Here is a 13,934-nt window from a genome sequence, read left to right as displayed (position 1 = left end):
TACATATACTCTTCCATGGTTCACCTCAATGTTTCACAGAATGACTTTCTGAAATACATGTTTGACTCTACTTCAGATGCAGCCCTGCGGGCTTCTTTTGGGATCCTCTTCTCTCATGTAGCAGAAAACCCGCTAAAACTACTCTTTACCACTGGTGAAATGCATTCAGACGCTCTCAGAAATATGAGTTGGTGTTCTGTCCAGGTTGAGTACCTAGGGAAACAAAAACGTAATTTAAATACAGAAAATTACATTTTTAAATATTGATGACTTTGCATTGATAAAGAACAGCACTGAGAATGAAAACAAATACAAAATGTATGAATTTAGAACATACAAGGGCTGCCCACGACTAAAGATTTTTGTAGTCGACTACTGTAGTAATCGTTCATTAGTCAGCTAAACGTACATTTATATTAATTTAATTAATCAAAAATATATAGGGCCCTATGATTTCAGCGATGTGGAAAACGAGGACGGAATCCAGTCATAAAAATGTAATTTTCAGTACAACGCTGAATGTCACGGAATGTTTTTCAAATTTTGGATGGATAAATCCAATCAGACCACTATATGGACTAGAGTCTGTGAACATTAAACCGCAAAAAGACTACTGAAATGTGAATCCTGCATGTCTCTGTGTGAATGAATGGCGTAGACACGTGGTTTCGTTTAATGAAGTGTGCGTGATGCTCGCGGTGTTTTCAGCCTCTGAACACATGAACAACATCTTCAGAGCTGCTCTGAGCGTCACTTCACGAGCATTTTAACATTTCAATTCAGAAAAACTACAATCATATCACACACAGAAACTTAACGGTCTTCGCGGCAACCCGTCAAAATAAAAGTTAAATTTAACTTGAAGAAATTGTGACGGAAATATATTACTATTGATTGATTACTATAGTATGTATTTTTTTTAATGTAATACTACTACTACTACTAAAAGAATCCTTAAGACATGTTTCATTTTCATTGGATTACAAGAATTAAATTAATGTTTTATGCCTTTGATTACCAGAAGAAGAAACAAATTGTAAAATAAAACATATTGCATAGAATAAGTTGCTGTTAAACTGTTTAAGTTTTATGATTTCAAGACATAACTTTTGATTAATGCATGTGTCAGTCTTCACCGGGCTGGAGTCAAATAATAATGTGGTTATAAGGTGTGTATGATTTAAACTACTTTGCAGTTTGCATACTGCTGCTCTCCTTCTAGTCAATATTAGGGCTGTCAAAAAAAATTCACATTTAATTTAAGGTCTGCATCAGCCATTAAGCAGCCTTATCAGTGGCGCACGAGATGCGATGACGATGTATGTGTCACTGACTGCATTTGAATGCTTTTGTTAGCCTATCCAGTTGAACCCACTAGATGCGGCGCTGCTAGAAAAGTAGAAAATTCAAATTTAGTTTTTCAGTCATTTTGACAGCCCTAGTCACTGTTGAACTCTTCCCTCTAAAGCCATCACTGGTTGCCAGTTATCACAAAAAGAGCAAAACAAGTGCCTTAAAAACACAGTATAAGCAGCCGATACCAGGGAACAAATTTAAACAATGTAACTAGTATGAATAGTATCCTACAGAATTAAAAGTAAATGTAATTTATTACGAATAGAATATTTCAATATAAAATATTTAGATAATATAAACTGATTGCAGTAAAACAATAACATGAGATTGAAAAATAATTCAGAAACACTTAAAAGTTTAATTGCACCTATAAGTTGCATTTAATATTAGTAAGTTGGGGGCAGTTAATCTAAATGTTTAGTGTATTTTTACTAAATAAATAATTTACAGAATAAAAGAAAAAGAAAAATCAAACAAGGTGAAGTACGTTTCAATTCTAAAGTATTTTAGTTTATTTATTATATAAAGCCCTATGAGAAATAAGGATTTATGTTGATATTGTCCATGAGCATTTGAAAATGTTTGGAGGGCAATGTATATTATGCAAAAACACAGTAGTGTATCGTGGCTGTTTGAAACGGAGTATTGTAAAGATTCAAGCATACTTGAGAGCTGCTGCTGGAGCTGTCTGACCAGCGCTGCGGTCTGCTGCTGCTGCTGGGTTTGCTGCATGCCTTGCCGAGGGAACTGAGACAAAATATAGAAGAAAATGTTCTGAATATCCAAAAAAGTAACGCAATAAACCCATAGACGCTTCTAGAACTGTTTTATAAATGTTTATCGGACTAATTTTCCACCCCTTTGTGTTTCAGTACTTGATGCGTTTTAAAAGTACATAATTGAAAGATGTTGCAGATGTGCAGATAGTTCGGGGTCTTACCATGGGCTGCATTCCCAGGGCCTGAGCGGGAGGCTGTGCTGCCGCCACCGGCTGCTGTTGAACCTGCTGCTGCTGCACCTGCTGAGGCTGAACCTGCTGCTGCTGCTGCTGCTGCTGGACCTGCTGCTGTTGCTGCTGCACTTGTTGCTGAACCTGCTGCTGCTGCTGCTGTAAGACAAACACACAGACACCACAACATTACAGGCGAATCGTTGAAATGTAGGCGTTGTGTGAAATGCGCAGTGTCCCACAATGCATTGGGGTGTGTGGTGTACGTACTCTGAGAGCTGGATGCTGTCTGATCAGCTGCTGCTGTTGGGCTTGCTGTTGTTGCTGCTGCTGCTGCTGGTCCATCATCTGATTGGTCCTCATGTTGGGGTGCATGGCCTGCGCTCCCATGTGACCTTGAGCCAGGCCGTGCATCAAAGGCGTCTGCTGCATGGACTGATGGGAAAACCTGAGACAGATGGTGAAAGCTGAGCAGATGTGTTTTACATTCCTTCAAAGTTAGGTTGTGCAGTATAACATTACTAAGTAAGTATGGGGTAACACTTTAGATTAAAGGTACAGACAGCTAGTGGTTAAAATGCTCCCCTTCTCCTCAGACTTGACACTCACGCGGGTTGCCAGATTGAGGACAACGAAACAAGAACGAGCGTAACTGACAATGGAAGGTGACGAGCCTTATACTGTAAGCTGATGAGTTTATTTATCCACGTTTAATATTCCTCTGGTCATAGAGTTTTTTTAGATGGATGCTGAGGGCTTTTTACCACCAGCCTGAACCGTTGAGACAAGGCAGGATGGATCCATGCTTTCATGTTCTTTACGCCAAATTCTGACCCTACCATCTGAATGTCGCAGCAGAAATCAGACCAGGCAACGTTTTTCCAATCTTCTATTGTCCAATTTTGGTGAGCCTGTGCGAACTTATATATATATATATATATGGTGTAGACAGCATCACTGATTATAACGAGTTCTATAGTATAGTATCTATTGGTTTTGCTTTGTTTCACAGAACTAATCTGTGCCTGGGTTGCGTACGTATGTGTGGGGTGGAGCTATCAAAATATGGGCGAGACCCTTATGGGGTAGGGGTGTGTTTGTTTCGGTGATTTCAAATGTCAACATTGGCTACCAGAAATCGCTTACCCCACCTTTAAGAATTTCACTGTTTAACTTAGAGCCGTGGTTCTCAATTCCAGTCCTTATGTACCACCGCTCTGCACATTTTATGTATCTCTTATTACTTCAGATGTTTGTTCGATTCGACTGTAAGTGACCTGCGAAGTGGACATCACAGGATATTCTGCTATGATTCCAGTTTGAAGGGAGCGTATGTGTTCCATTCAAAGGGCATTAAAGTGTGCAAGACGTGAATTTAAATTGTATTTATTTAAAGAGGTATATTATGTCACAATTCTCTAGTTTTGTCTGTGTGTGAAGATGCTGCAGGCCGTGGCATAGCGCAAATCCATGAATGAATGTTAAGTAAACTTCAACGGATTTCCCGTGCTCAGGGAGTAGGGAACAATGAACACAGTTCATGCATGGAGCTCTCTTCTAACGAGCTGGTTATCTGAATCAGGTGTGTTAAATAAGGGTGTGTCCACACTTGTCATGTTTGGTTCGATTAAAACGAACTCTGGTGCGATTGCTCTGTTAGTGCGGCTCGTTTGAGTAAGTGTGAACGCTGCCATCCGAACCCTGTTGTGCACCAAACAAACAGGCCGAGACCGCTAAAAAGATGGTTCTCGGTCCACTTCCAAACGAACTCTGGTGTGAGTGTGCAAGACGTGAATTTAAATTGTATTTATTTAAAGAGGTATATTATGTCACAATTCTCTAGTTTTGTCTGTGTGTGAAGATGCTGCAGGCCGTGGCATAGCGCAAATCCATGAATGAATGTTAAGTAAACTTCAACGGATTTCCCGTGCTCAGGGAGTAGGGAACAATGAACACAGTTCATGCATGGAGCTCTCTTCTAACGAGCTGGTTATCTGAATCAGGTGTGTTAAATAAGGGGGGGTCCACACTTGTTATGTTTGGTTCGATTAAAACGAACTCTGGTGCGATTGCTCTGTTAGTGCGGCTCGTTTGAGTAAGTGTGAACGCTGCCATCCGAACCCTGTTGTGCACCAAACAAACGGGCCGAGACCGCTAAAAAGATGGTTCTCGGTCCACTTCCAAACGAACTCTGGTGTGGTTCGAATGAAATATGAACGCAACACGGACCAAATACTTCTAAACTAACCAAAAATAGGAAGTCATGACAAGATGAGACGCTATGCGACATGATTTGACAACGCAGAATGAGCGGTGAATCCCAAACTGTGTGAGCAGAGGGCAAACGTGGAGTAACAAGTGGCTTTTATGAGCTCTTCGTGAGTTCGCAGGTGGTGAAAATAAGTACATGCAGCAATGAGCGCGCTTAGTCCAGCAGACGGCATTAGGTGTGTTCGACTTAAAGTGGCGCTGAGCAGACCGATCAGTGACTGGGTGCTTTGATGTCATGCACCGATCGGTCAGCGCAGCACCGCTTTAAGTCGAACACAGCTTTTGTTCGGGGTGTTCGCCGAGTTCCGTCGCGAAATACACGTCATTCAACCCGACCAATCAGGCTGTGAACGTATCACTATGCCTTTAGGTTCGGTATCTTTAGATTCGTTGTCAAAAATGCCAGTGTGAACGCTCAGCGGACCAAGACCAAATATCGTTTTCTTTTTTGGTCCGGACGAAATGAACCGAACTACAAGTGTGAACGCACCCTATGAGAGACATGCAAAATACGCAGAGCGGTGGTACGCGAGGACTGGAATTGAGAACCACTGACTTAAGCCTCGTACACACCGGGACGATTATCGTGCGTGCTTATCGCCGATGTTTTTGACACGTCTTTTGTGTTCATACCCAAGCGATTTTCTCTGCCGATGAGCCGAGTGAACATGCAAATTCACTCCCTGACATTAGATGGCGCTTAATGAAAAACAGAAATACCCCGGTACACATCGAATCCTATTTGATCTGCAAGCCCTCTCCATAACATTTTTGTAGTCGCTGTCGCATTTGTCATAAAGCCCTTTGTGTTCAGACACCAATGAGACCAGCAGCTCTACATTCATCTTGCCTCGATGCATCTTCTTGGTCTACTTACTTCCTCTTCGTCATTAGGTATCAATGTGTGCTCGGCAAGACCGTTTTGTGCTTGAGCGCAACCAAGTCGTGTTTTACTGTAACTTCAGCAGCTCCAGGCACGTGAACAAAAGTGCCAATCTCATTGGTCGGCCAGTTTTTAATGTGGCGCATCAAACCCCAAAAAAACGAGCCTGAGGCGTTTTTAAAAAAATGATGCTTTTACGTGTCGGTGTGCACACTCACATTGGCGCCTTTTGTTTAGTCACGAGGCGTTAAACGTTGGCGATAATCGTGCGCGATATTCGTCCCGCTGTGAACAAGCCTTTAGAGAAGCTTTTATCAGTTTTCATAATATAGAGTGTGTTCATTTATATGATAATATAATAAATAAAATAAATCATGGGTAAGAATTGACTTTATTGATTTGTGTTTATAGGTGCAATAATTCTAATATTTCTCAAATGACAACAATCATGATCAGTAATCACAATTATAATTTTGAGCAAAATAATTGTGATTATCAGGTTAACCATTATGAAGCATGCCTAAAATTTGACTAAAACTGGCAGATTTTAGTTAACTAAAGCTTGACTAATCAAAAATAAACAAACAAAACAAAACAAAACCGGATAATGACTATATATATAATCAAAATTAAAAAGGACATTACACAAGGCAAAGACTGGAAAGAAAAAAAAACTGACCAAATGAACACTACATTTAGCCAATCTGATTATTTCAAGTCAAGCACTTTTGTCTGTGACTGACCTTTGCGTGTTTGGCACATCACAATTATAATTTTGAGCAAAATAATTGTGATTATCAGGTTAACCATTATGAAGCATGCCTAAAATTTGACTAAAACTGGCAGATTTTAGTTAACTAAAGCTTGACTAATCAAAAATAAACAAACAAAACAAAACCGGATCATGACTATATATATATAATCAAAATTAAAAAGGACATTACACAAGGCAAAGACTGGAAAGAAAAAAAAAACTGACCAAATTAACACTACATTTAGCCAATCTGATTATTTCAAGTCAAGCACTTTTGTCTGTGACTGACCTTTGCGTGTTTGGCACGGTGTGTGCGTATGCTCCAGGAGCCTGCTGATGGACGTAGCCACTAGGTCTCTGCTGCATTTGCCTAAGAGGGTCCACCATGGCTGGGTTTGTGCCAGGATGTCCTCCCTGGAAGCCCTGGTTACCGTACGAGGCAGGAACTATTCCAGCGGGCTGAGAGGGGTGTGGCTGCATCCCCATGTGCGAACCGTAGATGGTGTAGCCCTGGGAAATGTTCTGAAGAGAGAAGCATGGGCGGTCATCACCGGGTTTCAGCAAATGCTGAACAAATCAAGAATGCAAATTTGCCTGTACTTGCCTGTGTCGGTTGCATTGATGGATACTGTTGATTAGGTGCCACTTGTCTAATCTGCGCTTGTCCAAGTAAATGATTATGATTCTAGATAAGTGCAAACAGAGCATAAAAAACACGAATGCCTTCCATTTCCTGAAAATGATCATCCAACCTTTCTGAATTAAACATTCACAAATCACTAAAAAATAAAAGGTGTTTGCCCATGGAAACACATCGCCATGATGGTCTACGTCAAACTTTAAGAGTGACCATTTTTCAGAAAAAGATGAATCATTGACTAAGTAAGATTTCACTATGGACATAAAGGTTAGGATCATGATTCTTCAGTAGTAGTAGTAGTAGTAGTACATCACACCGTGACTGTATCTTAACACCATTTGTTGTTTGCTTTTGGTATCTGAAGGAGCGTTTGGACCCGGAAATGGTGAAGCACCACTAATTACAGGACATATGCTAAAATGACAACTAATCAGACAAAATACAAGGAAACCATGGCTGCATTTACACTGCAAGTCTTAATGCACAGAAACGATCTTTTGACCATATCCGATTTTTTGGCCCGTCTGTTTACATTCACTTTGGACACGACTGGTTTCCCATATCTGTATCTAATTCTCACCCAAAAGGATTGTCTGCAGTTATCGCTTTACGATGCACTTCGGGTATTGAATGACCGTGCGATTAAAATTTAGTGAAATAAAATAAAGATAGAGAGAGAGAGTGAGAAAATGGGCGAGCGAGTGTAAAGCTTGTGAACAAGTGAAGCTAGTTGGTTTAATTACAAAAACTACTAAGTTATCACCTCATTGCTGAGAAATATAATGTAGCTTTTAGCTGTTGTATTTATAAAATTCACGGGGCAGGGGTTGAAAACCAGCTCCTGAATGTACAATTTCTTACCTATATAAAGTTTCCATCTCAATAAAATGCGAGCGCATACAGCACACCAGCATTAAAACACAATCTTTATGGGCAAACGTGTCGCCCTCACATTAGGAGTTCTGCGGGGAATCTGATGTGTGTGTTTAGACGCAGGTCGGATGTCCAGATATCGGATATGTATCTGATTTAAAACCTCATTTGGAAGTGGCTCAGATCGGATGCGAAAAAAATCATATCTCATACAGCACACCAGCATTAAAACACAATCTTTATGGGCAAACGTGTCGCCCTCACATTAGGAGTTCTGCGGGGAATCTGATGTGTGTGTTTAGACGCAGGTCGGATGTCCAGATATCGGATATGTATCCGATTTAAAACCTCATTTGGAAGTGGCTCAGATCGGATGCGAAAAAATCTTATCTCGAGCGGATTTTTGTATTTACACATGTGCAACAAATTCCGATCGGTGTCAGATGTGAGCAAAAACTCTTATTTTTTGTGCCAGTGTAAATGCAGCCCATATGTGTCTTGATCAGTAAAACCAGACTCACCAGTCTGACCTGTAGCTGATGACGGAGAATCTGCCCCTGAGGCATGCTCTGTGGGGGCTTATAGCCCATCTGGAACTGCTTGTCCATTCCCATCATGTTGCCCATGCCAGCACCCGGCATATTAGTCATGCTGTAGGTGGGACGTGGAGGAATTTTGCCCATAGGACCCCTGAGACGGAAAGGGGGCTCTAAACCGGGGCCTCCTAAGAGGGAAAATACAATGAGACAATGAAAAAGCATAAAAGACAAGTAAAAAAACAAATAGACGTCCTACGTGCATCTCATGATGCTAAAATTACCGAAACGAAAAGGAAAATTTGCTGGAAAGGAAAAGAGGTTAAAAGGCATGCACTGACCTGGAGGTAGAGGCTGGTTTTGGGCATGCATGCTCATTGGACCCGGGTAGCCCATTCGGAAAGGCATGTTTGACTGGCCCATGTTCATCAGATCAGGAGCCATGCCTGGCGTGTACTGCAAGACTGGGTTGTGCGGCTTGTAGTCCTAGACCACAGGACATGGTTTCATTTTTAATTTTAAAAGAAAACTTGATTTTATGACTTTTTAGCTCTTTTCCCGGCATTGATAGAATTTTCTGGCTTTCCTTGTTTTCGCTGTTATACAGCAGGAGGCGTTATTTCACATCTTCTAAAAGAGTAGTGAGTATCAGAATGCATGTAAGCAGATGCATGTAAAATAATGTGATCATCAAACATTAAACAGCATATAAATCAAAACTCCCTAATGTTCTCAAATGAAATGTCGACCCAGGAAGTGGTTTAGGGACTGTGAAACTTCGGGGTTTTGATGGAAGCGTTTGACTGCATCTATGTTTTGCTCATCATTCTGAATCCAATCCAGACTTAGTGTTTTTAGCCAGCTGAAAACTCCTCGCTGTGAGCGCTTGAGTGCTTCTGAAGTGCAGAGTTTTATTCAGTTGAGATGCATTGGTTGCTATGATACGGAATATCCGTGGAAGTGTTACAGAGGAATAAATGTTGAGCGCGTTAATGCTCAGCGTGAAATAAATGCTCAGTGCCTCGTCAACACCGTTGCGTTTTTAAAAAAACGCGGCGCTCCCATTGAAAACAACTGAAAAAAACACACTAGCCTCAGGAAAAAAACACTTTGGTGGACACGACTTTAGTCTGACAAAAACGCGATTTTCAAAATGTTGCTTTTTTTTTTTTCATGAAACTTGCCCACATTCAAGTGTTGATGCATGAAGCTAGAATAAAACTTATTTTTTTCTGGTTTAAAAGCAGATGTTGTTATTTCTTTTGATATATTGCATGTTCAGATATTCATACAATAGAATATTCTAGGGGCCATGAAAATTTTGTGAAAACGATCAAAAATGCTGGCGGTAGCTAAACAAAGCTAAAAAAAACGCAGACGCAAACGCAGAAAATTACTTCTAAAGGCTCTAATAAAAAATACAAAAATATACATTTTCATTTTCAACATTTTCAACGACAGCTGAAAACTCATCTCTTTCGACGCTACTTGACTTAAAAAAAAACAAAAAACCTCTCTCTTTATTTATTCCTTCTTTTCTCATTCGTACCTCTTGTTTATTTGCGGATGTCGGTTTCTTTTTCTTTTTCTTCTTACTGGTGTCAGGTGCGACATTAGAGACGCTCTTCTCCGGCTTCCCTGGATCCACCTTCTTGTCCGGCTCAGGAGGCACAGGTGTAGGCGGCTCCTCCTCCTCTTGGGGCAGGTTGAGGGGCGCCAGATAGTAACTGCGCTGTTTGGGCTTTATGTGGGTGTGGTAAAGCAGGAGCCGCTGCTGCTCCTCAAACTTCGTGACTTTGCGGTCGACCCGCACGGACCCAAACCAGCCCCAGGACAGCGGAGCCGAGTGCTTCAGCCCCTCGAACACGTCCCAAGGAGAAATCTTCTGCTTAGTCGACACCTGAAGACCCTGTATGCCAGAAATCACAATGCAAAGGTAAGCGAATGGCCAGAAGCCAATGGCACCTATAATGTGCTACGTACCTCTTTTTCGAATCCAGCAATTTTGTTGCCCTTTGTGTCAATGAGTGACCCCTGGGGCTCACAGGTGATGACGTCACGCGTCTGCTTGGGCAGAGGCAGCAGCTGCCGCACTTTCTCCAAGCTCTCGGACTGACGCTCACCAAGCTCTTTCTGCAGGGCAAAGCAAACCAGAGTCTTACATTTCCGGAAGAAAAGTGAGTGGCGCTTGTCTGCGCAAAATCACTGCCATGATGATATAGCGTTGCTTATTACAGTTGCTAAGGTCCGATTGTTTTGTGCATTTTTAGGTAGACTACGGTTTAAAAAATGTGGGATCGGTAAGATAAAAAAAAAAAAATTTTTTTGAAAGGAGTCTCTTATGCTCACCAAGGCTGCATGTACTGCTGTCTTTTCTGAGGTAAATAACAATCACAGTATTTCTCAGTCTCACCCTGAGTTTCTTGACCAGGTTCATGTAGGCCCTCTTATTCTCCTCCATGCTGCCCTGAGAGATGCTGGACATGTCAGCCGCCAGAGTGCCGTTAATCAACACGCTCAGCATGTCTAACACCGTAGTGAAGAGCTCACTAATGGAAAAAAGAACAAACATCATTCAACTCCGACTGTAGAGCAAAGACGATCAGTGGTTGCATGAGGGGTGTGTCAGATCTCACTTGTTAGACTGCATGTCCACTGTGCCACTGCTGATGATGTCCAGCAGAAGCACCGCCCACTCTGTCGTCTGCTGTGTGCTTCGCTGCACCGTATCAAACATCCCACCCACCTAGACCACGTGACACAAAATAACAAATGAGCTCAGTGCAGTTTAACCGCATCTTAGTGACATTCAGGTAGAGTTTAACCTCGGGCACACAATACAAGGAAATGAGATTGATGAGAGCCAGATCAACACACCGATTGTACTTGTTTGTTCAGCCTAAGGCAGATGATGTATAGCCGGGTTTCCATCCAAAGTTGCGATTTTAACTTATGCGCAAAACTGGAATATCGCATAAAACATTTGCGAACAAGCATCGTTTCAAGTCAAAGAGAACAAAATCATCACGTCCTGATAAACTGGCACTATAAATCACTAAGTAGGAGAATATAATAATTTTATGTTTATTTTTTATATACTTTTTATAATAATATATGTGACCCTGGACGACAAAAATTGAGATTTATACATCATCTGAAATCTGAAATAAATAAGCTTTCCATTGATGTGTGGTTTGTTAGGATCGGACAATATTTGGCCGAGATACAACTATTTGAAAATCTGGAATCTGAGGGTGCAAAAAAATCTAAATATTGAGAAAATCATCTTTAAAGTTGTCCAAATGAAGTTCTTAGCAATGCATATTACTAATCAAAAATTAAGTTTTGATATATTTACAGTAGGAAATTTACAAAATATCTTCATGGAACATGATCTTTACTTAATATCCTAATGATTTTTGGCATAAAAGAAAAATCTATAATTTTGAGCCATACAATGTATTGTTGGCTATTGCTACAAATATACCCCAGCGACTTAACACTGCTTTTGTGCTCCAGCGTCACATATAATAAATAAATTGCGCCTCAGAGCGAGCAGATGAAACACAATGAATGCGGTGATTGCTTTCGGAGGTGGATGCTGCTGTTTGGGAACGCAGTCGTCTAAGACATTTCTGGGAGGCAATTATACAGAAATACTTTGATGACAGACTTTGCTTGTGCATTTCCGAATGACCATAACAACATTTCAGATGCTGTGGAATGAGATCGGTCCGCTGGTTAGTCAGGTTTTGCCGTCCCATAGTGCAAAGTCACATGACTTTTTTGATGCACTTGGAGGAATTTATTCGCAAAATGCATTTTCATTATTCGCATCAACCCTTTTTCGCACAAGTCAAAAAGCACCTCAAGCGAGCGTAAAAACTTTTTTGCAAATTAAGGGATTTTTATTCGAAATTTGGCGTTTCCATCATTCGTTTCTCATGCGATACTTCAAAATGCACATTAAAATAAGGTGATGGAAACATAGCTTATGAGAGAAAGAGATAACGGTTGCACACCAGATTGAGTCGCAGCTTCAAGGCCTCGTGCATCATCTGCTTGGCCTTGCAGTCATCCTGGTACTGGTCCTCACGCCAGTTAGTCACAATCTGATGGGGGAATACATCATATCAGTCCAAAGAGATGACAAGCACTGACTGACAGTCACACGGTGAGTGTTGATGAGGTACCTGCTGGACTTGGCTGTAGAGGGAAGTCAGGAGACCCTCCCTCTGCTCGTCTTGTCCCTTGAGACACGTCAGCACCAGAGAGAGGAAGGGCTGCTGGCTCAGGAGAGACATACTGAAAGAGAAAACGGTGATTCCTGATAATACAGTCGCACATGTTAATTATTGTGATATACCGTACTACTGATCATGCCTAGACTCTAAGCACAAAACAAAAAGCACAGTTTTTATTTAGCTTGAACTATTTTATTATTAAGTGTTGTTGTTTAGAATCAAAATTGCACTACTGTTCACAAGTTTGGGGTCAGAAAGAGTTAGCAAAAGCCCCTTCAAGTCAACCTGTGTTTCCAGAGGTAAAAAAGAATTATATATATATATATATTTTTTTTTATATTCATAACTAAATAGTTTTTTTTATTTGTATATTAACTTTTTTTTTATTACTTCTTTTGAATACCCAATTTACTATACATACATATGTATAGTAATTTAGTTATACAGATTAAATTGGCCAAAGTGACAGTAAAGACATTTATAATGTTACAAAATATTTCAATTTTAAATAATCCCTGTTCTTTTGAACTTATATTCATCAAATACTAAAAATCTAAAAAAAAAAAAAAATAAAATCAGTTACCACACAAATAATAAGCAGCACAACTGCTTTTAACATTGATAATAAGAAATCCGCTTATTAGAATGATTTCTGAAGGATCATGTGACACTGTCATAGGAACGCATCTCGGAGGGCAGTATAATGTTGTTTCTTGTAGTTTAGAACGACTTTCAAAACCTGTAAGCAGAATATCTAGGCAACATGTTTAGGCACTAAACATCAGGAGAAAAGCAACAGTGTAAATAAAGCTGGTGTCAAGTCTAATACCTTTTTTGTTTCTGCCGATCTCTTTCTTTCCGTGAGGAGGGTCCCAGGTGCTGTCCCTTCTCCAGCTCTTCACCCGCAGCCTTCAGCACGTGACCCTGCACTGAGGTGGGCAGCTTACCAATCAGAGGGGCCACTAACCAGACCCCTGAACGCTCGGAGGAACTGGAGGAAACACAACATGCAGGGCATGAGCTGCGCAGCATCGCTTTCTTCTTGCAGCTTAGACACTGATAGGAACACTGATTTATGTTGTTTGAAGAAGAGAAGGCCAGTCCATCGACTCCATCAAACTGAAAATAAATAAGAGCACAGAGCCCTTAGCTACAAAGCAATGATTGGGGTCACCGACCTGAGCACAGGTTTGAGTTTGCTGGCACTGTTGCTATTGGAGACGGAGCTGCCAGAAACCACGGAGCCATTCCAGGTGGGGTTACTAGAGTTCATCTCCGCAGACTTCTGGAAAACTTCGATGGTGGCCTTGGCTATGTTCTCCAGAAGAGAATACAGCTCCTGTAAAGAGTGGGTTCAGATGTACAAACCTTAAGAAAAGATGAGAAATCATCAAGCGGAGATGAACTCCGCAAACACGCGTCGGCTTA

General features: G+C 40.9%; 1 protein-coding gene across 1 annotated transcript in view; it reads right to left on the bottom strand.

Annotated features, from left to right (window-relative positions):
* Positions 1 to 134: 134 nt before the first annotated feature.
* The window catches only part of LOC107553325 (mediator of RNA polymerase II transcription subunit 12-like), a 46,410-nt gene continuing 32,610 nt past the window's right edge, over positions 135 to 13,934 (bottom strand). Inside the window, exons 26-41 of the mRNA XM_016235522.1 lie at positions 13,685 to 13,845; positions 13,336 to 13,497; positions 12,456 to 12,567; positions 12,285 to 12,374; positions 10,899 to 11,008; positions 10,676 to 10,811; positions 10,246 to 10,395; positions 9,812 to 10,171; positions 8,604 to 8,748; positions 8,248 to 8,450; positions 6,818 to 6,898; positions 6,503 to 6,735; positions 2,576 to 2,753; positions 2,297 to 2,464; positions 2,022 to 2,103; positions 135 to 213 (exon numbers count right to left, since the gene is read on the bottom strand). Of these exons, the coding sequence (XP_016091008.1) occupies positions 176 to 213; positions 2,022 to 2,103; positions 2,297 to 2,464; positions 2,576 to 2,753; positions 6,503 to 6,735; positions 6,818 to 6,898; positions 8,248 to 8,450; positions 8,604 to 8,748; positions 9,812 to 10,171; positions 10,246 to 10,395; positions 10,676 to 10,811; positions 10,899 to 11,008; positions 12,285 to 12,374; positions 12,456 to 12,567; positions 13,336 to 13,497; positions 13,685 to 13,845 (2,409 nt within the window). The 3' untranslated portion in view covers positions 135 to 175. The remainder of the gene's footprint in view (positions 214 to 2,021; positions 2,104 to 2,296; positions 2,465 to 2,575; positions 2,754 to 6,502; positions 6,736 to 6,817; positions 6,899 to 8,247; positions 8,451 to 8,603; positions 8,749 to 9,811; positions 10,172 to 10,245; positions 10,396 to 10,675; positions 10,812 to 10,898; positions 11,009 to 12,284; positions 12,375 to 12,455; positions 12,568 to 13,335; positions 13,498 to 13,684; positions 13,846 to 13,934) is intronic.

The sequence above is a fragment of the Sinocyclocheilus grahami genome, unplaced genomic scaffold (assembly GCF_001515645.1).
Source record: "Sinocyclocheilus grahami isolate Dianchi unplaced genomic scaffold, SAMN03320097.WGS_v1.1 scaffold470.1, whole genome shotgun sequence".
Lineage (NCBI taxonomy): Eukaryota > Metazoa > Chordata > Actinopteri > Cypriniformes > Cyprinidae > Sinocyclocheilus > Sinocyclocheilus grahami.
This window is presented reverse-complemented; position numbering and strand designations above follow the sequence as displayed.